The sequence below is a fragment of the Dermacentor variabilis genome, chromosome 6, assembly GCF_050947875.1.
Source record: "Dermacentor variabilis isolate Ectoservices chromosome 6, ASM5094787v1, whole genome shotgun sequence".
Taxonomy (NCBI): domain Eukaryota; kingdom Metazoa; phylum Arthropoda; class Arachnida; order Ixodida; family Ixodidae; genus Dermacentor; species Dermacentor variabilis.
The window spans coordinates 127,162,079-127,187,121 of record NC_134573.1 but is presented as its reverse complement, the minus strand read 5'-3'; the positions used below and the strand labels follow the sequence as shown (position 1 = coordinate 127,187,121).

Sequence of the window (25,043 nt, the reverse complement as noted above, 5' to 3'; positions counted from 1 at the left end):
ACTGGCGAGCTTGTAAGTGATGCAAAGTAGTAGGCTTATCAATGGACAGGAGGCCGCAGCTGGCCATCAACAACCTTTTTCCAAGTTGCCCACACACTGGTGTGTACTGGTACCGAAGTTCTGATAGTGCCAGCTGTACTCATCAGCATGCAGTGTTGAGCATGAAGGGGACTGCGACATTGGTCTTCAAGCATAGGTGGGATTGCACCAACAGCGCAAGAACCACAGCAGCAACCTGACAGCTGGTCAATCTTCACCTTCAGTAGTGACTTCTAGACCTCAAGGCTTGATGACAGAGTTGAAGCTGCTGTCATAGCTATGGTAATCATTGACTGCACAGTACACCATAATGTACAATGCATTGGGGTTCTTTGCCAGCTTCTCTGATGGTGTATCATCCACTGTGACCAATTTTTTGCATTAACCACTGAGAAAACCGCTCGCAAGGAAGTAGGCTGTTCATATCCTGTTTGCAGCCACTGTCGGAGGACCTGTTGTTGCATATAACGAAGGAGCTATGATGGTTGCCACTATGTTCTTCCATGTTAAGCAGCAGTTGAAGCTGACTTTGCTCAAAAGGCGTCTTACACGCAAGTGGCGCTGCCTTGATGTAATGATACGGTGTGATTGGGTGGGACGCCTCAATGCCACTGAACTCACTGGCCCTTTCAGAAGAAATGACCGAAAGTATGTGCAGGTAGTGATGCGTCGCAGGTTGAAGGTAGTCTCAACTTGTTTGAACCACATGGCAGGATTCCATTACCAGACCTGTGATAGCTGTGCCTGAACGATGGAGATACTCTACGGCACCACAGCTGTTTCGTTGATCAATGCTGTGACCGGGGCACAGATGCCCGTGGCGACTCCGGACGCAGTACCTGGTGCAACACATCTTACTTTTGTATACTGAGCACAAAGTCTTTGAAATTTTTACTCTAGCTGGCAGATCATCAAAATTCTTAACATTTTGTCTGTTCCTTATATTATTTCGAAAAGTTTTCAGGTTATTTCATTTGAGACAACTTTTAAAAAATGAGAAAAAAAAAACAAGATTATCTGCTTGCTGATTCCCACCTTGCCAACTATCCATTAAGCATGGCATGTGTGTAATATGCTCTGTGGATTTCAGGTAGGAGGCACTACCACCCTTCTAGAGGAGCCTGCTGATGAGGAAGAGGAGATGGATGAAGAGGAGGAGGAGGTAGATGACGAAGAAGATGAGGAGGAGGAAGGGGAAGGAGTAGCGGAGGCAGTAACGGTGGAAGACGAGGTAGTGGACACCAGGCAACCCAAGGATATTAGGGCTGATGGCATTTCATCAAAACAACAGCGGCAGGCAGACAAGGGTGCGGCTCTGCCTGACGACAAACATTCGCCACCAGAAGCCACCACTGCAGAGGAGGAAAAATCAGACGTGGAGGATCCGGAAAAACCTACTCCATCTGCAGACATGGTGGAAGATGAAGAGCAGCTTGCCAAAGGTAGGGAGTGGCCTGCATTTCTCTTTAAAGGGGCCTTGAGCCACTTTTTGTCAAAGTCAAGAAATGCAATTGAAGTTAAATTAGACTATTTCAGAAATACTTTGCCACAAAAAGTACTTCAGTGCGTCCAGCAGAAGCAGAGTTATTGGCAATCAAAAATCCCCATTGTGGTGTTTCCGCTCCTTCTTCGATGCCTTGCACTGTGAAGGCTATGGTGGAGCGGGGCGTGCCCACAACGCTTCGCCTGCTGAACTTTGCTGTGGTGCGCAGCTAAAAATTGATTTTGGGTGTTCATGTAGATGCCGCTACTTCCAATTTTTGGCACCTGCAACATACCAAACGCAGTTGTCCTCGGCAAGCCTCATTGCGCACAGCGAGTGGACATGTCATGGCACCATACGGCGGCATCGGTATCTAAACTATGTAGCAGACCACAACTGCAGTGCATATGCACAGCATTTTCTTTGTGCACGACAGAGCTCTAGTGCTCTCTCACGCTCATATGCTCCAATCTGGCCGTGCTACGTGGTGCGGACTGTCTTTATCCTGTAGAAGCTTAACTGACAAGCAGTAGCCTCATCCAACTTGCACATCTTGAAGCACTGTCATTAGCTCAATACTAAGCGAAGTCTGCCAAGGCGTCCAGGAGCGGCCACAAGTGAGTACGTGCTGGCAAGCATGCATGTGGTCTGACCTCAAGTTCACTCAAGGCTATTTGAGTGTTCAAAAGGTAGTTGAAATTAGCGAGACTCTATGGCTACAACACAGACAAACAGGGTGGCTAAAGTTGAATTCCTACACGGGTGGCCAGGGCTTAGTGTGAGCAGATAATGGTCAGCTTGTTCAGGCAGTACGTAATTATTATTGAAATTCGAAAGCAGACTTTCACTTACTTCAGCCTGTTTATTAGACTGCGTTGATAAATATACACGGTAACAGTACGAAGGAGTGCACTGATCCAAACACCCTTCTTGATTGATGTCGGCTATTGGCCAATAGCAGTTGCATATGTAGCCACAATAGTAGCCGCAGGGAGGATGCTATATTACGAAATAAAGCGTCCAAAAAAGAGTGAGGAGCAGGCTTCTGTTGAAAAGAGAGCGTATGAAAAAAAGGTGACTTTGTGCACCGTTTGCGAACTCCGTGCGATACGCACAACTGCAAAATTTGGCTGAGATGTTCACAGCAGCGTATGCTATCCACGGATTGTATTTTTTCACCAAGCTGGAAGTGTGGTTCAGGATCCCTTTAACAGATGTCTCAAGTTTGTGCATGGTGCATATCGGTGAGGAGATGCACAGGCGAGTGCAAAGCATAGAGAATTAAGTTTCTGATTTATAATTAGCACGGTATTTTCCAGGCTATAGTCTTCAGACTAATACACATGAACATGTTTAGGCTTCGTATGGTGCAAACTAGTTAAGGGTGCAGGCTTATACATAATTTAATTTTTCAAGATTGTAGGCATACTTGAAGAACAATGCAAGGCTTAAATGCTACGGTAACTTTTTAATTTGCTAAATTGCACATTGAAATCAGCTAGTAAAGCCTAGATGTATGCAGTCTAATACACACAGGATCTTACTGCATGACACATTTTTTGCTGATCTACTCTATTCTGGTTGCAGGCCATCTTAATAAAAGCTGATTTGCAGGTGTAATTTGTCACTGTGAGCTATACAGCAGGTGTTGACTGTTGTCTGGAGAGTACTGTATTACATAATTGAAATAATAAGTGCATGCATATACCACAGAAAAAAAGTAAGTGAAATGGACAAGAGAAAAGTGCATGTCTCCTGTTTGGTTCTTTTATTCTCATGTGTGTGCACTTACTGAGTTAAATATACGCCAACTAGACCCTCAGTAAGGTCTTTTAAATACCATATATAATATTTACAAGTGCGGTTTGTGACAGTCTGTATTCAGTTGTTTGTGTAAGCAGAGTGTTTGGATTGGATTATGTAGCATGTGTAGCATGTAGCATGGTTGTTTTGCCCGCATGACTCTCGTGTCTCCTGTAATACGACTTCTTCCCATACCTAAGCGCTGGTGCAGTCAGTGTGATTGCAGCATACTACAAGAGATGGCATGAGTGCAGTACCGCTAACACCACCCAACAACGCTTCGGTGCAACAGGGAGTAGGCTCTTCCTCTCTGGCTTAGGATCAGTGAGCTGCGTGGACGCTCACCCCGCTGCTTCACGGGAACCGTGCTGAAAAAGGCTTAGGAGCGGGACACTGGAATGGATGAACACGATCGTTAGAATGCAACACCATTTGATTGGTGTCCAGTATGGGAGCTAACACATTCGCTCGCTATCCGATTGCTGTGAGTCAGACTTCCTCAATTTGTCACGCGCCGATCGGCGAAGTAATGGAGCTAGCAAGCATTAGAGTTTAAAAGGTGAAATAAATGCCCTTGTGATTGTTTGCACTACTGTGTTGTCATTCCTTTGTCCCAAGAGTACGTGTGAGACACCACACGTGTAGGATTTTAACTTTACATGCCCTCTGGCATAGCTAAAAGCGCTCTTCACTGCCTCTGCCCCGTGTCAATGCATCTGGAATGACCTGGTGTCTCGGCTTATGCTTCTGCACACTGGCTTGGTGCTGGGCTTTCCATGAATTTTACGGGCATGTCACAAGGCTCCGCATGCGTACTAGGGGCAGCTGAATGGGCACACAATATCAATCCATAAAAAGTGCATGGAGTGCCAAACTAAAAGGGAACACCAGATAAAGTGGGTTATTTTCCTTCTACCTGGGCTGAAATAAATGAAAGTTCCATAAGCTGGATTCCTCTGCACAAGAAGTGATACATTAAACAGCAGTGAGTGAGGTTTTGTCTTGGGTGTTTGCAAAAATCGCTATTAGACAGATTAAGTTCTCCCTTTATTTTCGTGCAAGGCATGCAAGGTGTGCAGCTGTCGCTCTTTGAATCTGTGAGCACTTGACAATTTTGTCTAGCAGCTGGGAAGTGCAGAAGAGGCTGAATCAGCAACTTAAAGCCTATTTTCAATTTGCAGATTCGCTTGTGTGGTGCTGTACATTGTTTTCAGATTGTTTTGCCAGAGTTGTAGTACTGATAACTTACACACCCATAAGGTATCCTAATTACAGTTACCTAGCACAAATATAGAAAAGCTTCCCGGTATTAAGAAAAGAAAACAGTAAGTGAGCAGTGGTCAGAGCACCACCTCCGGCCCCACCATCTTGCTCTGCCCCTGAATTCTTATCCCCCCTCCCCTCTTTTTTTCTTGCTGTCCATTACAGCAGGCAAAGTACAACACTTTTTTGGGGCTCTGGTTCATCTGATGAAATAACCATATGTGCTGTAATCAGTGGTGAACGAACAGGGGTTGTACCTTGTGAGGATTCTTTTCCTCCTGTTTTGTAAACTTTTATGATCTGTCCTGCCAAGTGGTTGATTCTGGTCATAATGGAGGCGTGGTGCCGTGCAAGTCAATGACAAAAGGCAAAATTAATGGAAAATGACTCAAAAAAAAGGCTTTACCAAATACAGTCCCTGGATTTCATTTCGAAGAGTGGGCAATACCATGCATGTCGTACCTTGATTTTTCATTAGCTCTATACACTTCCCATGCACGTGTGTGCTTTTTCATTCATTCAAGGTTGCTGCTTTCCTTGTGATTTATATTGTGCTTCTCTGATTTTCTATATTAAACTCATTCGCATTACCAGCAGTTATAAAGGCATGTTGTAGTCCCAAGTGCTACATTATTTCCATTCGTCTTTATATCCACACTCATAACTCATGCAAATAACCATGTATAACTGTACTCGCTTTTTTGTAAAAATGCCCTTGTAGAATTATGTCTTCAAAGGGAAGCTCCAGAAAACATTTTATTTTGTGTATTGACGTTATTGAGTCATCACTGTGCCTATTGTTGCTTCCTGTTGAGATGTGAAAAAGCTAGACAACAATGTACAGAGCACTGCTGTCACAAAAAGCACCAAAATTTTATTATTGTGTGGCAAGCAAATTTTGCAGCTGACCTGCACCTCGACTTTGTATTTGAATTTCCAGTGCTGTTGATGCACTTGCAATGTGTTTAATTTTACCTTACATCTTGCTAATCCATGTGAGGCAGTTATGCTCTGGTGGGGAAGTTACAAATCTATGCCTTTCTGCTCACTTTGAATTCAAGTAGCACAAGAAGTACAAAAGTAGGCTTGCACAACTGCCTCATGTAGCTTTTGCTTTCTTAGTGCAAAGTTTTCTGCCACTTATTTCACAGTGTCAAAACCACCAGGCCGTGCTAAGATGAAATTCACGACCAAACGAAGTGAGCTCGACCCTCTGTCATCGCAGCCCCCTTCCAGTGGAACAACCACGCCAACTGTACGTATACATGGAGTGTTTGTGAGCTTGTTGAATGAGAGGGGGCGAGATGTCACAGTGGTAAAACATTGGTCAATGGTAAATTGAATAAATAGAATGTGATAATAAAGGGACTTGCATACACTGCAGTTGAGCGCTCTATCCCTCTCTCTCTCTTTTTTTTTTTTTTTCCTTGTACGAAGCATTGTGTAGCTCTTGTAAAAGTTCAGACTTAAACATCATTTACTGGAGTCATTCTATACTTGTTTATCTTTGTCCCCCTGCTAGCTCATTGTGTCTTTCCAATCACCACTACGCAAGTGATGTGGTTAGAATGCGAAAATTTATTTTAAAACATGACCAATCACACAGATAGCACTGTGACTTTCGGCATGCCACCACTGCAGCGGTGAGTGCCAGTTGTTGTAGTCAATCGTTTTCGTGCATTGTTGCTGCTGCAAGCTACTTGAGCGTAGAATGTGCAAGCTTCTTCAGTTTTTATTCGTATGTCACGATGGGTGGGTTCATTTGTATGCCGGGGTGTTGCAACAACAGCGCGAAACAGAAGGGCCTCAGATTTTACGTGTTCCCGAAGAAACCTGTGCTTCGACACGAGTGGTTGCAGCGAATCGACAGAGTTCGATGGAATGCCAAGTAAGAGACACTTTTGTTTTGTTTTTCACCTTGTCGATGACTATATAATGTGCATAGTGCACATAAGTTTAGCAGTGTATTATTAACAGCAAGAACGACATTGTGTGTATGTCAAGAAATGGCTATGTGCACAACAATATGATGGGGCTATTATTTGTATGTATGCTTGGTGCCAACCACTCGACTGGTCACGCACTTTGTAGGCGCCCTCTGTTTGATGCTTCCATTTAGCCTTTGCGTTGATTAAAGCTATGTGTGCGCGAGCTAGTCTGCCTGAATTTTCGTGCACTATCTTTCCAACAAACTTGGAATGTTTAATGTTGACTCAAGTGTCGTCACAGGGTTGAAAATTAGCACCAGAACGCCTGAGTGGGATGAAACCCAACATGTTTTCGAGACCGTCTATTTTGCCGACAAAAACGCCCGTACAAGAATTTGGGCGTTGTAGCATGCACCTGAAAAACTGAATTTCATCACTCTCTAGGCGTACATCTGGAAATCGAGGCACGTGCTGCACAATCGAACAGGAGATACATTTTGTCGATCCACAAGAAATAAGTTATTTCATGACTTTTGCTTTCCAATAGCTTTTTTATACAATCTCGTCTCGCATTATGTATCGTACCATGGATTATTTTACTTGTAATATGTAGGTAATCTAGTTGGTAGTCAGCTGTAAGTTAGCCATCAGCCATAATGCACTAAAAGTATGCTTTGCTAGATATCTTCTCCATTTGCAGGCTTGAATATTGAGAACCTGAGGAATGCAATAATAAACCTCATGTGACATTCCAAAAGAGGGCCTCCCATGCATGAAGTGTTGTGTTGCAACACATTGCACTAACAGTGGGAAAGCCAAACGATCCAGAAGTCGTCATAAGATCGCAGTCATCTCACTCAAGCTTTCACTGCATAGTTGCCATCAGTCTTTTTTGCCCTTCAGATACAGCTTCCCTCGCCAACTTCACCTCTCTCCTCCTTACCACACACATGCATACCTTTTGCTCTCTGTCAGGTTGTCATTATCTTTTATGTATTTTGGTTGTTTATTCATTTTGATTTATTTTTGGACATTCAATAAGTTTGCACAACAAGAAGTGTGCTGAACTGGGTAAGACCTTGCCAGGGCAACAGTGTCAGCAGTACATGCATAAGGAACAGAAATCTATCACAATAGGAGTCAGGGAACTGAAATTAGATAAACATTTTATACATGATTTTACAAATAACATCACACATTAATAAAAAATCAACTTAAGAATATCAGGTAACACTGTCATGACTACTATTACAACTGACAATCAAGTGGGATGTCACAAACAGTACACTGTAGATGCAGTGTAATTGGAACAGCAATATGCAGTTGCTGTAATATAGTAGCCATGAATAATTATTTGCACTGTATGAAAAAAAGTTACTTAATTTTTGAAATTTGTCAGAGTTGATGCCCAGTGCAGGGCCAAAGAGTTTGTGACACCCATTATGAAGGGAGAAAGAACTACATTATTTGAGTGCCAACAATTTCCCTCTCACAAAGGAGAAAATTGTGAAGAGGCATTTGTCTGTACAAAGGAAAGTATGTATGAAAAGCTAGTCTGAACTTATAAACTTCCTATTTCATACAGAGTCAGCAAAATGTGTGTAAAGCAGCATAACCTCTTGAATGAGTAAATTAAGCTTGTTTAGGCATTGTGGCTAGTCTGCCTGTTGAGAGTTAAAATTTTCCGGGGCATAAATCCCGCCAGTCATCACATTTGATGATACTTCAGCTGTTTTCACCTGTATTGCTTTTCCAACATTAAATCTTTTTATCCTTCCACTGCCATAGCCTGTCCAACCTGACAACCTGGACGAAGTGCAAAGGCCATGTTCCGCTGAACCAAAAGGGGAAGACGACCCTGGCACCAAACTTTACAGCACAAAAAATGAGCCTCTTGACCATAAGTTTGAATTTCTCACTAAGCATTCATGTACAGAAGATGAAAGTGCTCTTGTAAAAAAGCAGCACAAAATAAATCAGAAGCTCAAGGAACAGCTGGAGCAAGCAAGCGTTTTGGTTGCAGCGCTGAAACATCAGCTGGATGACACCAAGAAAGGGCGGGCTGATGTACTTAAGGTGTGTAATCGTTTTGCAACAAACAGCCAGACAGGTGCCTTATGCTTGAGCTGTCGTGCATGCCTAATTGGTTCAATGAAGCTCAGAGTAAAAAGAAAAATTAGCTTTGAATATGACATTCATTTGCAAAAGTGAGAACAGACTTGGATATTGCTTGAACTATACAATACATTAGTGGTAGGAAGCATTTTGCTTCTTTCTGCAGAAACCTAGTAATAGCCTCCATCTTTGGAAAAGTGAAACAAACTGCCTGTGAAGACCAAGTTCATACTGATATTGAAGACACAACCAATACTAATTTTGATGCATCTTTGGTTGGGATTTGACGGAGTCGACATTGCCTTCAGCCATGCTAATAGTGCCCTTAGTTGCCAACTTCTTGTCAGAGGTCTAAATATTGACTGCCATTAATTAAGGAAGTACCTAAACTTTATTCACTAAATGTTAGGCATTCTACAATGTGTTTATCATTATTGATGTTAATTTGTGAAGTGGTGCGCATTATTTGATTATGTGCAAATCTCTCTCAAAGTCCAAATGAAAAAGCGCCATACATGCCCATGAAAAGCACGGTGTGAATCAGAGAGCAAACTGCGATAGCCAATATTCTAGTCGACATTAAGAGAAAAAAATGGAGCTGGGCAGGCCATGTAATGCTTAGGGCAGATAACCGAAGTACCATTACAGTTAAGAATGGGTGCCAAGGGAAGGCAAGGGCAGTCGAGGACGGCAGAAAATTAGGTAGGGGGATGAAATTATAAAAATTTCAGGGGATTCGGCTAATGCAAGGCAAGGGTAATTACAGATCTCTGGGAGAGGCCTTCATCCTGCCGTGGACATAAAAGATAGGCTGAAGATGATGCTGGCACACCCATAACAAAAAGTGGTGCGATCGGGCCCGCAGTAAAAGAAAGAAAAGGTAGCATACTTTCTTGCTGACGGACCCCTTTATGTATTTTTTCTGCAAAAATTGCTTTCATGCTATGTTTAAACTAGAGTGGCACTATTTCACATGGAAAATAATGTTAAAACTTGTACATGTAACAAGCATATGGAGATCATGCCTGCTATAATGCTTGGCACAGGGTGTCTACCAACTGGGAAAATCTGGAAAACTGGGAATTCTCAGGGATCTTGAGTAGTCTGGAAATACTCAGGGAATTTGTGCTTCTATCGGGGGAAATTACCTAGCTGCAATTTTATTGGAAGAGAACGAAAGTCGCGTAATGCTGGCTCAAGTAACAGAAAGGAATCATAACGAGTCGCCTTTGACGGCATGTCGTCGGCTGGAGGAGTTGCCAGTGTACAGTCAATGGCCAATTTTCCAGATGGCCAATTTTTTAGGACATGCCCGATAATTCAGACGTCTTTGCGACACCACCTCATATTTTATAGAGTCTATGTATAAGAACTTCTAAAATTTCGGACACAAAAACCCTTCACCATCCGACTTTCCAGATGTTTTGCCGTGACCACAGGTCCGAAACGGCATTGATCAGAGCCACCACCACTTTCATTTTGGCTATCTTGCCATCTCAAACCGGTGCTCTCGCACGCAGATCCGTTGGTAGCCGCAGCCACCACCACGGCAACGCTAGGCCAAGCTGCTTCAACGTTTGCTATTATGCATCTTGCTGTTCAGTGCTGTGTGCCGCCGCTTTTTTTAAGGAGCTTGAGTTCGAAAAGCAAAGTGTTGGCTGACGCAGAGATGCAGGTGTCCCTCCATTCAAATCAAAATAAACTCTAAAGAAGTGAAGCGCAACACTGTGGAATTGTGCGTGGGTTGACAGTATGTCAGGACAGTTGAGGTTGACTTTCCATCTGCTCAGAGAGAATCTCACTCATGACAAAGTTCGGGCCTCATACCAATGAGCTTGCTATCAGTTGATATAAATAGCTCATATTCGAAAGTATTTGCTTCTGTAAGCATCTTTTTTTATTCATATTTGAAAATGTTCGACTTGATTTGCAATGGGCTTTACCTTTCTTTTTAAAATATTTTATTCGCGATGCATTTTACTAACGCCTCCCTTCTGTTTTTTTTTTCTTTCTTTTTTAAATAAAATAAACGCTACTCCTTACTATTCAAACTGGATGAAGTCTTTTTTTTTAGCATGTTTATTAGTGAGTGACATCATCAGGCAACATGGTGTCAGCCATTCTTGACAAAGTTCTGTCACTTAGGGAACATTGCAAAGGCACTCAGGGAAAACCTGGAAAACTCAGAGAATTTGGAAATGTCAACTTGGTAGACACCCTGTAGACAGTGTAGTTAAAAGCACTCTTCATTTAAAGGTGTAGTTTGTAAACAAACACAGTGTCACATATCCAAGTAACCTGAATTAACAACAGGACACTTTCACCAAGCTGCGCAACAGGAGACCATAGATGGCTTTGTGGATTGCACAGAAATTTAAATGGATATGTGATCATCCTGTTTTGTCAAGAGGGAGACATATCTTTTATTTAGAAAAATAATACATTCTACTGCAAAGAGTCTCTAGTCCCAATCAGCATGGTGAAACAGCTGAACAGTTTAAGACATCTGTGCTCTTTTAAACACCTGTGTGGGTATTACTTTGTTGTGGGCAGCATCTTGTTAACAAGTAATCATGTTTCATTTGATGACAGCACTATAACTAGGTGGCAGAGGTCACACAGTGATGCAAGGGCTTATTTCAATGCTTCTTTCTTACAGTTGCAGGGTTGTTTTAAAGGATTCATTGCACTAAATTAGCTTGTTTGGTTTCGTGTCCTAAAGCTAGGTTATGGAGAGTACTATAGTTTGTAGTTCACAAGGGTGGCTGTCTGGCCCTACCTGTTTGCAGTAGTTCAGTGGCTATGACATTGTGCTGCTGAGCTCGAGGTCGTGGGTTTGATTCCGGCTGCGCTGGCCACATTTCGATGAGACTAAAATTCAAAAACACTCATGTACTTAGGTTCAAGTGCATGTGGAAGAACCTAGATGGTCAAAATTAATCTGAAGTCTACTGCTGCAGCCTGCCTCATAATCAAATCATGGTTTTTGGCACTTAAAACTACAGAATCCATTCTTCTTCTTCTTCTTCTTTTGATGGGGGGGGGGGTCATATTGTTAGTCCATAAGGAGAAAATAAAGAGATACGAACTATACAGAGACAGAAAAGGGTTAAGTGTGTGTGCGTTTTCTTCTGCCTGTGTCTAGCTTGCACTTCTCTCTGAATTAGTTGCAATCAGCTGCGGCACTTCATCATTCACCAAAACTTCAGGCATGAGCACTTGGTGCTACAGCAAAGAATCATAGCTCGTACCCAGCAGCAGATTTGGATAACTCTTTATTGGATCACTTTTATCTGACTTACACTAGATAATCAGCCTAATAAATTTTGCTATTATCTACATTAGTATCACCATGACATTCACATACAAGTAAAATTTTGCTTGTAGCTTACAGTGCCTTAATCATTGGTCACTGTCATTCAAAGAAATGAACGAGAGGTTGTGATTCAAAGACTGACAAATGGCACATGGTATACCACTAAAATGAGTCGATTTTTCTCACACCAGCTGCCTGCCTTTGAGTTTTATACAAAATATCTGGGAATATAAATGTGAAAAGCATGCTTTTTTTTTAACTTTGAAATTAGCATCAATGGCAAAAAGAAGTAGAATGATGCGCATGCTTGGTTAACCTTGCAGTAGTGGGTACAGTGACCAGCATCTACTGAGGCTTTCGCTAGCTGTGGTTGTGTTCAAGGGCTCTTTGTATACTCCTGCCATAGGGTTCTGAATTTTCAGAGCAGCGAACACTCGGCAAGTTGGTAAGGATTCATGGTTTTAAAAGTTGGGTCTGGAAAACACGGACACAAATAGAGCGAAAATGTGTTTGTTTGACCTTTGCATTCGTCTTGAGTCCATATTTTCAACATCTGACTTTTGAAATTCTGCATTCTGCATAAAGATAGCAAGACTGTACCTAGATTGATTGCTTGACCTAAATGTCTTAGTGACGGTATGTGAAATTCCTTTAGATTTTCACAGTACCGCCACCTGCAGCCACAAACTTGTTGCCTTGTTAAATGTTCGTGTTACAGTGTACAATTTTCATTGTTTCTAAATGTAAAAAGATAGCCTCCGAGCATGTACTTGCCCAGTTTGCTTGCTAGTAGCTTATCTATGAACTGCCTGAATGCATGGTGGCCTGATTTACTCTATTGACATTTATTATCTGTGGATCTCCTGTGTTCAGATGTGAAGTGCTATATATTTTGTTATCTGTTACATTTGTGCCAATGAATAAACTGTATTGAAGGCATATGATTTCTTGTGTTGTTATTTTACTTTTTCTGCATTGTGCTCTTCAAAATGGTGGCAGTACAACAACAAAGTGCGTTTTTACTGCTTTAGAAAATTATTTCTGCGTCATGATTTTGTCACTAATCATGCTTCGAAATGCATGCAATTTGTGTTGGATGAAGCCTCAGAAGCAACACGCTGCTATGCTAATGCTGGCTGTTTTAAGAATGTTATGTGTCCTCACAATTTAGCTCACTCAATAATAAACATGCTGAATTATGTTTTGGCTTCCTTATGTCTGCACAGTATTTTGACACCATGATTTACATGTTTATAAATGTTCCTTTCCAAAGCACAAATTCACTGATGTCTCACTGGCATAGTCTTCCCGGTTGCCATTTGTTAGTTCTATCCATCGTAATGTCTTTATGTATACCTACAAGGACGCAAAGAGATTCAGCATGCAGCATGCGGTTAGCAAGTGGTTCAAATGCTACCATGAGTGTTGTAACAAAAGTTGTGGTTGTCATGTTGTGTATGTTTTCAAAATTCCTACTTTTCCTTACAAAACATAGGTCTGCAGAATATTTTATAGCAACCTTGCAAGGATCACCAACATTCTTGTAGCCTTAGCCCTCGTCTCCCCAGCTCATGATGGATTCTCTAGTAACCAAACGCAGCTCAACCTTCCGAGTTCATCACGTCCTGATAACAGAGTTCTATTATGAACGGACAGCTGTTTTCACTAAACTGCTACATCCGAAAGTAATGCGCAAAGACTTCGTGTTATCTTTCTAAAGTACTAAAGTATGTGAGTAGAGTTCCTAACACTCAGGTGAGTGGACCGCTCTAGCTCGTCAGGCATGTTTTGCCATGTACAGTAGTAGTGGCCAGGATATACATTTGCCTTTGTAATCTACAGGCTACCAAGCCACATCTACACTGTGTTGTACTTACTCATGATAATGCCTTGCAGCATACTCTGCACATCTTTTATCCCACAGGCTATTGACTCCAACTGGCCTCCTACACTAAGTGATCGCATAGTAGAGGTAAATTCTTGAAAGTGAACAACGCATCACAAAGGCTTTCTTTAGTACACCACAAATCTTTAAGTATTTAATGTCCATTACAATTTCAGAGCTGCTGAAACATTGGTAGTATGTGGTGCGACTCTGTGTTTCACTGCTGGCAACGAAGCCTTAGCTGTCCCACTGGTAGCCAGAATGTCTGTTTCACAAAACGTTTGCCATAAATCTACTCAACTATGACCAGCACCATGCTTCATAAACCACTGAGAGAGGTACACGCAGTTTTCTGCAACTACTTTTAGTCAACACTTTTTTTTCTTAAGAAATGGCAGTTCCACCTGGATACTCATTAAAGCAGGTATTTTCTTACTGCGAGGGGAATTTGCAATGTGTCTTCCTCTTTTTATCATTTATTCAGCGAAAATGAATAAGACCTTTGCAAGTCATGAGTGCGCTAACCAAAATTAATTTGATCTCACCACTGTAGCCGTAACTATGGTATAAGGCATGATCAACTGTACGATCCACTGCTAAGCGAGACACATTCTCCATTCGCCCCGTCTAGCCTCCACAAACGTAATTCCTTCCCTGCGTTCTCTCATACCGGACCTCAGGGGATCCTGTGACGCATACGTCATGGGCCCCACCTCCATTTATCTTTTTCTCCTCGCCCCCCCCCCCCCCCCCGGCACTGTGCACTTCTGCTGAAGGCATTGCGTGCGAGCTGTTGTGATTGTCTCGTTTCGCACAGCGCACAGTTTTGCATGGTGGGCACAAAAACATGCTGGGCACAAAGACACATGACTAGCGGTATAATTCAGTGCTATACGAATAGTGGGGCAGAACAAGCAGATCACAGAGCATGATCATGCGCTGGAACATGGTAGAAAATGGCATAGTTTCGGAACCTGTGCACGTGACTGCACAACCGTGGGAACAAGCAGATGAAGCGGATGGACATCTTTTGCTTCGGTGCGAAGTAAAACAAAAAACACGCCGACATTCCTTTTGTGTTTTATTATTTCCCTAAACTTCAATTCGTCAATTCAAGCAACAGATCACTCAAATAACAGATGTTGCCTTGAATAATTCTCAGTCGCATGTCACCACGAGCGACGTCGCTGCGGACATGAGTATGTAGGCGCAGGGACATGAGTATGTCACCGTCCAGCTTGGAGCGTGGTCGCTGCGAGGGAAAGGGAAAACGGCGTTCGGATTGAAATTTCAGACCTTTCCGCGGCGCGTAGCGATGTGATTCTTTGCAAATGCGATTGTTAACGCACATTGTATGCTCTGCGCTTGTCAGCTCAATATGGCCAGGCTTGGTGAGGGGCCCTTTAATGTCAGCTAGAATATCAGCTATCTCCAATCTGCACAGCTCTATTCCTAATCTGCACAGCTCTGTTCCTATCTCTTAACGTTATACCTAACATTTTTCACTCCATCACTCATTGTGCGGTCCTTGTTCTCAAGCTCCTTAACCTCCGAGGTTCTTCCTCATATGTTAGCACTGGTAGCAATGATTGTACACTTTTCTTTTCAATGACAGCGGTAAGCTTAGAGTCAGGATTTGGTAATGCCTTCCATATGCACTGTTCACTGATCATCTAACTGGATAGTCTATGCTTGGTGCCACTTAAAAGGCCAGCAACCAGCTGCACTACCCGCGCTTAAGAACTTCCCCCTCATCCTCATGCTTTCTTGTCATTGCCAGTGCATGATTGGCTTAGTGTAATCATGTGGCATTTCCATGTGACTGCATTGATCACTACTGCCACCTAAAGGTTCCAACTCTTTTTCACATAGCATGATTTATGCCAACACATGCATGAATAAGGACTTAGTGTATGGAATGCAGTTTCAAAACGAGTAACGAGTATTCATAATAAATATAGTATGGCACAAACGCTAGTCAGCGGCAACCTAAGAATACAATGGCATATGCACCGCTGTCTAACTCTAGGAAAATTTTGTATATGCACCAGCCAATTATGTTTACTCATTTTCCTGATGTCAAATGCTCTTGCGTGTTTAAGATAGCTTCACCGTACAGATCCGTCTTTGTGTCACTGGTTTCAGTATGAAACCCAAATGTTTTGACAAACTTTATGGGAGATCTTCATATGAATATTCAGCCAAATGTAATATTGTAGCTAGAAACAAGGAGCTTTAGTTTTCCACTTAGCCTAGCATGCATATTAGCAAAGCACGGGTACAGTAGTAGAGCAGCGGCTTCCAGGTTTATTTTATGCGGACGACATTGTTTTGCTAGCTAACAAGCAAGGTGATTTGCAAAGTCTGGCTAATATCTGTGGACAGGAAGGCAACAATGTAGGTTTGAAATTTAGTGTTCGAAGATCGGGTGTTATGGTATTCAATGAAAACAGTGAACAGACAGCCGTCAGCAAACTCTGGGTGGCGCAACACTTTCAGTGGTGAAGAGCAGGTGCACTGTGGTTTTGTAAATTGTGCTTGTATTAAATACTTAGGTTGGCCCCAGAGTATAGAAGCCATTTGTTTTTGCATGTGTATCAAAAGGTTTAGAACATTTGGGGGTATTGGCGGCACTCCATGTCGAAAAAAAAATTGGAGGATATGGGGATTGGGAAAGGTAGAAGGGCACTTCCTTCAAACTTATCTGCACTTAAAGAACTCCAATTAGCAAGGTGGCAGTGTCAGTAACGGAAGGTTCGTGCATCTGCAGATTGCTTTGTGAGATCGGTCTATTGTTATGATGGAGTACTTCATCACACCAACCCCAAAGCTTCCCATTTGACTCGTGTTTCACAATCCAGGCATGCACACTGATTGGCCTCAAGCTTTGGGATCTGCTGATTGTCAAATTGGCTGTGGGCCAAATGCTACAAACGATTGTGCTCGTATGCTTATACCACTTCAAGCACCGCAATCAAGAAACAAAATAAAGTTATAACAAAGGACAAAATAAAGGACGTGCTTTCTTGTAGGCGAGAGGCAGCAGTGATGAGAACAAACCGAAGCAAAAGTTTCAATATATTTCACTTACTGGTGGCGTATTAATTGGGTGCCCCCCACAGATTGGCTAACCAATAGATGCCATTTTCATTGTCTGTCTTTTCAGGAGGAGTCATGTGCAGAAAAGACATCTGAAATTGTGCAGAAAGCTGCAGAAAGCATTGACCGCATCAGGCAAGAATGCAAGGAAGAGATGCTGGAATACCACCATATCCTTGGTAAGAGAGATAGGCCATTGGCTGTGCCCTGGCAACATTCTTGTGTTTACAGGCTTGCTTTTATTAGGATACAGGCAAATGTTACAGCAGTTACAACAGAAAATGTATGTCTACTGTTTTGGGCTGCCTCGTAGAATTGAAGAAAAGGATGCATTTCCTGCTACCAGGAGCCCTTCACTTCCTGCTGCTGCCTTTTTGCTATTAGTTAAAAATTGGTCTGCAAGTCCTCAAAACGGAAAACTACGTAGCAAACTGAAATATACATTTTGCTGTGTACCAGCAGTTATCATTGCTTATATTTTCTTACAATGGCCCTGTAGCGGCGTGACTATCGCCTCTAAAACAGGCAAAGATAAGCTCACATGCAGAACACGCTATAGCACGCACAACCTGAGCGGCCGCAGTGTCAGGTGCTCCCGAGATCCTGCTACACTATGGCTGGCCGGCCTAAATAAACCATGGCTACGGCGCCTACGTCTTCATGCCGCCTCCCATAAATTGGTAACCCGGACGATCGAGCCCGGTCATGCCAGAGTCAGCGCACTGACTACCAAGGCCAGTGACGTAGCCTCACACAGCTTGGCAGACGTCCCATGGTTGTAGGGTGTCTGCGAATTCAGCATCGACATGCCGGACATCTGGTTCGTCCAGCTGGACAGCCACTTTATTCTCAACAAAGTTCCAGGCTTCGGCTGCATTCCAGGCTCCAGTTGTCATCCCCCGGTCCCGACGTCTACATGGACTTGCAGGCAGCCGTCTTTGCTCACTTTGTCACCTCGAGTGCTCAGTCAGAACAGCTCTCGCCATTTGAACCAACGTGACATTCCGCATCTTTTGTTGTCCCACATCACCTGCATCCACCCATGGGGCCGGCACGTGCTGACCCAGCACGTGCCGGCCCCAGCATCAAACCTCTACTCAGTTCGTGACCCTCCTCCCTACCTCAAAGGCAGTTGCAGGTCGACTATTGCCAAGGAATTCACTGGGCCAAATGCGAGCGCTTTCAGCTACTCTACGACCCGCCTCTCTCCTTCCTCGGACGTTCCCACAAGCTGTCCGCTTCTCATTCAGGGGCACCTCACTCATCACCGATGCAGAGGCTCTCCCACTGACTCCACTAGGTGTAAATTTCTCTCTCGCGGGCATGGTTCACCACAAGCACAACCTTGACAATGCCTGTAGTGACCACCACAACCCTGTTACTATTGGCATTAGAGATTTCGCCGCAACAAGCAGCAGCAGGCAAGCCTTCCGACGTTCTGTGCTCGCACCTACTGTAGTCTTACAGGAGCAGCTCTGCCATCTGGTTTCTTAAGCTTAAGCATCACTTCTATGTCTACATCGTGAGTGATCAACACTTGCGCTATCTCCACGCAAGTCCCGAGCTGCCAGACGGTCTACTTTTGGAGCTCTGACATCTACAGGCCCGGGCATCTACGAGAACCTGTGGCAGGTCGGGATTTCATACTACGGCACCACTGTGGCAGCGCGTTGCTGACAACCTACGCTGCCGGTGCTGCCTGGTACAGCTCTCTGGGATTGCGTGAAACGGGCACTACCACTGACGTCATCAACGCACAAGACAATGCGCCCTGTGTCCAGACTTGGTGTCCGTACGGCACCGTCTGCACATTTTACCAGGACTTCTTTACCTGGGCTTTACCTGAGCTTTTACACATATTTCAATCGCGCTTCATATTAGGAGGAGGGTCCTGAAACGGCATGACTACAGGGCTCTCCAGGGACCAAGCAGGCATAGAAAAAGATAGGCTCACGTTTAGGTAGGGCGAGAATAGAACACGCTAGTGTGCTCGACCTGAGCAGCCACGATGTCAGTCACTCCCGAAATCCCACTGCACCATGACTGGCCGACCTAAATAGACCATGGCCATGGCTTCTACCTCTTCACGCTGCCTCCCACAGCCCTTTTCCATATACAACATAAAATTGATAACACCGTGTGTGCTGTCGAAAGGGTGGAGATGGTCATAATAAGCACAGAAGATAATTGCATCAGATGTTATGATAATGAGAAGACAAATGATACGCTGAGCAGTAATTTGATTTATGTGCACGAGTAGATAAGATTAAAAGCTACACTGCACATGCTTGTTTTAATTTGTCCATGACTCTGTAGTATGGCTACTAATGACCATGTCCCAGTCATGCAATTGCTTATCTGCTCTTTGCTGGTTTTGGGGAGTAAAATATACAGGCGTGGGGCCTACTCGCCTGTGCAGTGCAATCCAATTACAGTGGTCTTTACAAAAACCAAAAAATTGTACCTTTATAACCAGTTATCACCATATCTGGATTGACATTGAAGCAAGCACCCAGGAGTAATCACGCAGTTGTGTAAGAGCAGCAGTTTTCTTTTTGCTGTCTTCGGCAATGTGCAGCATCAGAAGCGGGCACAATGAATACTCCGTTTTATATCTCAGGTGCAACACTGTGGGAGCTACAGCAGTAGCACTATCACTGAGATGCTACCCTATGGTTGCAAGTAGTTAAACCTCTGAAGTGTCTAATTTTTTATAAACGTTTATCCATAGAACACCATGGTATCAATGTAACAAAGAGTGTTTATAGCCAATTTCAGTATAATGAAATTTCACTCCCTTCACGAAGAAATACAGAGGCTATAAGTGGAAACTGCTGTGAGCACAGATGGTCAAATCGTTGAATAATATTGCAGCTGTTTGCAAACATGCCTCCCAAATCATGCGTCGCACGGCAGGAGTGGCTGCCGAAGCAGAGTAGCATCTTTGCCGGTAGTGGCGAATTCAGCCGGTCATGGCCTACAAAATCTCACTGCGCCTGGCACCCCATTTTGGAGGTCATAGCTGGCAAGTGCAGTCTCGATTCAGCGTATGGAACGTTTGTATGAACTGCTTTCTGTTGAGAGATGAAGTTAATTCTTTATTCCAGTGTTGCGGCAGTGCTTATAGGGAAGGGTATCTTGCAAACTCTACTTGCATTCAGCAGCTCACTAGAGCCACCACCACAAAAACATAAATTAAAAATGTGCTTTAGTAATAAAATAGCCATTTTAGTGAAGCAACCTCTTTTGAAGTCATTGATAACTTTGGTCTTCGTCTGCAGCATGAGGTCATTGTGCAGGCATTTCTGTGGCGCCATCAGCAAACCTACGGCTCACCGACATTGCCAGCACAAATATGGCACAGTGAGCCAGGACCACGGTAGAGGTAAACTAACCATGACACTAACAAAAGTCAGCAAAAGAGATATAGAGAACTAGCGACAAAGCTCCAAAAGGAAAGGCATGAACAGTGGTGTGTATTGCGATGTCGCTAGCATTGGCTGCTCAGTTTTGTTTTCAGCAGGTCTTTGTTTTTTTAGTTTTTAGTTCTATTTACCCAGAGTTGGAGAAAATTTGCTTCTGTTTAACAAGCCCCTCCCCCCCTTTTTTTTCCCTTCCCCTTCCCCTTAAGGGGGCCTGAACCACCCCTCAGGCTTGGTGAAATAACATAGTTAGCGGGTAGCATATGCTGCTGTGAACGTCTCGGCCAAGTTTTGCTGTTGCATGCAGTGGTGGAGCTGGCAAACAGATCACAAAGTCATCTTTTTCTCAAACGCTCTCTTTTCAACCGAAAACCCTGTCCTCACTCTCTTCTGGACACTTTGTTTCGTGACGCTTTATTTTATCATTCCCTTAGACGGCTGCTATGGGCCTATAGCTGACATCAAGCTGGAGACAGCTACATAGTGTAGATACTGTGGCCGCTGCGGGGTGCCACCACGAGTTCACTGGCTGAGCGCATTGCAGCTCACTGAGGACAACCACATTTGGCTTATGTTTACCGCGTCGTAGGCACCAAAGGCAGAAGTCTTGGCATCTACGTTAACATCCAAAATCAAATTTGAACTGCACGCCATGGTGACATTTAGAAGGCGGAGCATTGTGGGTATGCCCCACTTGCCGTAGTCTTAGCAGTGCAAGGCATTGAAGAAGGAACGGGAGCACAGTGGAGGCCGTGTTTGATTGGCAATAACTCCGCTTCTTCTGAATGTATGGAAGTACTTTTTGCGGCAATGTATTTCTGAAATAGCCTATTTTCACTTCAGATGCCTTTCTCCACTTCGATAAAAAGTGGTTCAGGGCCCCTTTAATGCAAAACCAACCAACCGTATAGCTATTTTTCCATTTAAGTGGCAATCCCATTTAATTACTGAGTTTCTGCTATATATGATAATGGAATATGGCTTTGGCTTTTGTGTGGTTTGTTGTTGGAATATATAGGTGGACATTGAACTGAGAAACAGTGCGCTGTCCAAAGCTAGAGTTGTGTGTGCTTGTTGCATCTTACAGGTTAAATAATCTGAGATTTGCAGCTGTCGCGAGAAGTGGCAAAGTGCGCCAAAAGGAGTTTCTTTTCTTTTGGCAGTTCTTTTATTTCACTTCTGGTTGCTTCCTGTGAGGATTTTGACATCTTTACTTTCATTTTTCAGCTCTGACCCTAAAGGAAATGAGAATATGCATAGATCTCGAACATAAGAAAACAAGAGCGTCGCTTATTGAGAAGCATGCGGTAGACATGGCTGCTGCTATATCGGAAACGAAACGAAAACAGTGGGTGAGAAAAACTCGATTTTTACATTGCTGATGTGTGTTATACGTTGCTCACAAGGTTTCTTCCTCTCTCAGCTTTCTTGGTCCTGTTTTTTAGGAATAAGATTCTCTCAGTTGTAGTCCTGCGGTTTCGCTTGCTCGTTCATTCTTATCAATAAAGCTGTGCAGTATTAACACAATCTATGATGCTCCAAGTACGACATGTCTAGGTAGGGCAAAGTTTCAACATTTGTTCTCTATATTTTTCAACATTCTTTGCATGCATATTCACAAAAACGTTTCAGTGTTGTACTGCAATGAATATACACCATGCATCTCTGCAGCATTGCCTGTTCAGTGTTCTTGGAAGCAGGGGATGCAAGTAAGAGGTGGCTATGCAGTGGCAAGATGTGTTGCACTGACAAACACCTTTTTTTTTTCTTGCTTGGCTTATGCACGCTCTACCTTTTGTACCACTACACACTTTTACTGTGACGGTACTTGAAAGTTTAAAACAGAGTTCGCAGTGACCGCCTATTTATTCATCTATTCTTTCTATTGGGCTGTCATCCTCATGCAGCATTCACTGTTGCCAGGCCCCCACAAATGCCCAGCTTCACTCTTAGCTTATAGTATGGAAGAACATATACAGTAATGAAGAAAAAAATTATTTGCCCACTACCATCATTGCCATTGCTATCGAACTCTTGTTCCTGCAGGCCGGTAAAGTTGGGAGCCAGGCACGGTAACCACTAAGCTACTACTGTGCAAATTCACGCATTGTAATTTGTGCGTGGTTTTGTGTGCCGGGATGACTCGGGGGAGTGATGGCATCTGTGCACGTATTTTGTAGGCCACAGCAGAACCATACCAGACAGACGCAATGTTATGCACATTGCAAAGAAATAAATTGTTCTCGTGCAGATGGCAGCGTTCTCTTTAGAATCTGCCGCTGTCACAGTAAATTAGTTAGCGCCAAGGAGAAGTCTGTCGATTTCTATTTTTCCATTGATGAAGTTCCCATTTGGGACATGGCAGATGTGGTCGTTCATTGCATTTGTGCAATGCAGAGCATTAAAAAGCTGACCTCATTCATGGATAGTCCTAATGCAGCAAAGGCCTGTAGACTTAGCCTACAGGCCTTTGCCACATCAGGACGTTGAAGTCAGATTTCTAATGCTTTGTATTATTATATTATTAGCACGATGAGCTGATGAATGTGTTAACAGTCATTGCAGTGCTGCTAGTCATTCATTTCAACTTCATGCAAGGTGACGTGAACAAAGGCATGAAAGGGGCTGGTAGCACCATCTGGTTTTAGCTGCACAAACCGCTGGTTGTAAAAAGCCTATATTTTTTTAGCATGTCTATGTTTATGTGCCATTTTGTATTTGTCCTTACCAGGTTCTGTGAATCTATTTTGAATGGCTAACTAACTTAGTAGTGTGATTCAGTAACGTTGGTCTAGATTTTATTGCAATTCTTTTTCTGATCCATTTTCTGCACTCTTGCTGCTAGCTTGGGCAGAACATGACACGGCATTTAGATTAGCATTGGCTATTGGCATTGCTGTTATTGATGTGCACGGGGCATCATCTACCATGTTGGCAGCTGGCATGATGGAGGGAAGAAAAGTTGACCAAAAAAACAGGATTTATTGCAAAATGTGGCCTGTGGTCTAGCACGTGCTAAGAAAGGGGCATTACAGATCAGGTGTCAGGATTGCGCAGCTGCCTTGCTTGTATCTATAGTGAACGTAGACAGTGGGTGTGACGACTGGGAAGGAAACTTGCTTAATACTTTCCTCACTAGTCCTGGTTGCTTTTTTTTTTTTTTTTTTTCAGTGTGCCAACTGCTGGAAAGAAGCAGCGTTGTACTGTTGTTGGAACACCTGCTACTGTGACTACCCGTGCCAGCAAGCTCACTGGCCAAAGCACATAGCAAGCTGCACCCAGGCAAATAATTCAAGCCAGCAAAATGCAGGAGTTATATTGAACAATGGCCCCACTATCACCGAGCTCTCTCTGTCTGCAGGCAAAGGAGCCACTTCCATGTTGGTGCCTACTGGTGGCTTCCCAGCCTCTACACATACTATGGGAGGCCTTCCATTTGATCCTGTTGAATAAAGAAGTTGGCTTTTTCTGTATGATCTGTTCTTGGCATTCATGTCTTCGAACTGTAGGTTAGCATACTCATAAGTTACCCCTTCCTCCCATGACTCATGCTCGCTGCAAACTCATTACACAGGTGCGAGATAGAGCGCCAGTGAGTGAAGAAAGGCGGGAGTGGAGGTGAGTATAAACGAGATTGAGTGTGAGCAGGAGTGGGTGCCAGTTAATGTTAGCACGAATGAGAGACAGTGACAGTGATTTTAAGTCAACATGAGTATACGAACTAGAGTTACAGCCGGCAAGTGGGAGTAGATGCGAGTATGTTTGTTAATGAGTGCCGGTTAGTGAGAGCACGCAAGAGAATGAGGGGGGCCAGGCACTGGGGGAAATTGTCAGCACGAGTGAGTGTTGCCGAGTATGAATGACCGCGAGTAGGAGCGTGAGTGAATACTGTTGAGTATGGCGGTCCACTTGTTCCCTTCCGTCCTTCCTTGTTTGCGCCAAGCGATCATATTTATTGTCTACTCAGCAGTATAAACTGACTAGCCCAGCAACATGTACTTCTGGAGTACTGTTGAGTGTGAGTATACGTGAGTGTGAATGAGTGAAGAAAGAAGGTTGGTAAAGTATTGGTGAGCGAGTATCCACTTATTTTGCCGACTTATGCTTCCAACACAGTATCAAATTATTCCTAGGCCTCAGGTGAATTGCTGTCGAGCATTACTAACAGAATTTAAGGTGGCCTGCCGAAAGCATTGTATATTGTGCCAAAGATGATTGCAGTGGGTGGCTGTGTTGGCGACATGCCTATGTGTATGAGCAAATGGACCTCCTTAACCATTTGTCCCTTGTTTTTCTTCCCTTTCACCTCGCACTTCATGCACTGCTTGACATTAGTTAGCTCAGTGCCAGTCTCTCAAATATCTATGACAGAACTGATTTCACCTCTATCATACATTCATTGTACTTTACTTTCTCAAAATATCTGAAGTTGTCCTGAAGAGTTTTATCAGCCAGGTATTCTATACCTGCATAAATGGGATGCAAAATTCAGCAATCCTTGATTTTTTTTTCTCTTGCATGTTACATTTAAGTAATTGAAAATGCCAGGCCTTCTTGCCCCATCGCATGATGGCGTGCAGGTAACATGGCAACACTGCTGTTGAATGGAAAGGTACCTTATCAAGCAGCTGTGGAAGCGAACATGACGTTGTATTATAATGAGAGGAGGCACAATGACGCTAAACATGGC

The 25,043-nt window shown here is 43.4% G+C and overlaps 1 protein-coding gene across 6 annotated transcripts in view; it reads left to right on the top strand.

Moving 5' to 3' along the window:
* The window catches only part of LOC142585188 (uncharacterized), a 57,317-nt gene extending 33,491 nt beyond the window's left edge, over positions 1-23,826 (top strand). For 5 of the 6 annotated variants that reach the window (XM_075695749.1, XM_075695743.1, XM_075695746.1 and 2 more), the window contains 5 exons: positions 1,130-1,481; positions 5,740-5,843; positions 16,999-17,110; positions 21,581-21,705; positions 23,525-23,826. In XM_075695749.1, the coding sequence (XP_075551864.1) occupies positions 1,130-1,481; positions 5,740-5,843; positions 16,999-17,110; positions 21,581-21,705; positions 23,525-23,806 (975 nt within the window). In that variant the 3' untranslated portion in view covers positions 23,807-23,826. Of the gene's footprint in view, positions 1-1,129; positions 1,482-5,739; positions 5,844-8,304; positions 8,743-16,998; positions 17,111-21,580; positions 21,706-23,524 lie in introns of those variants that run through there. The other variant, XM_075695748.1, reaches the window with a different exon arrangement.
* Positions 23,827-25,043: the final 1,217 nt, after the last annotated feature.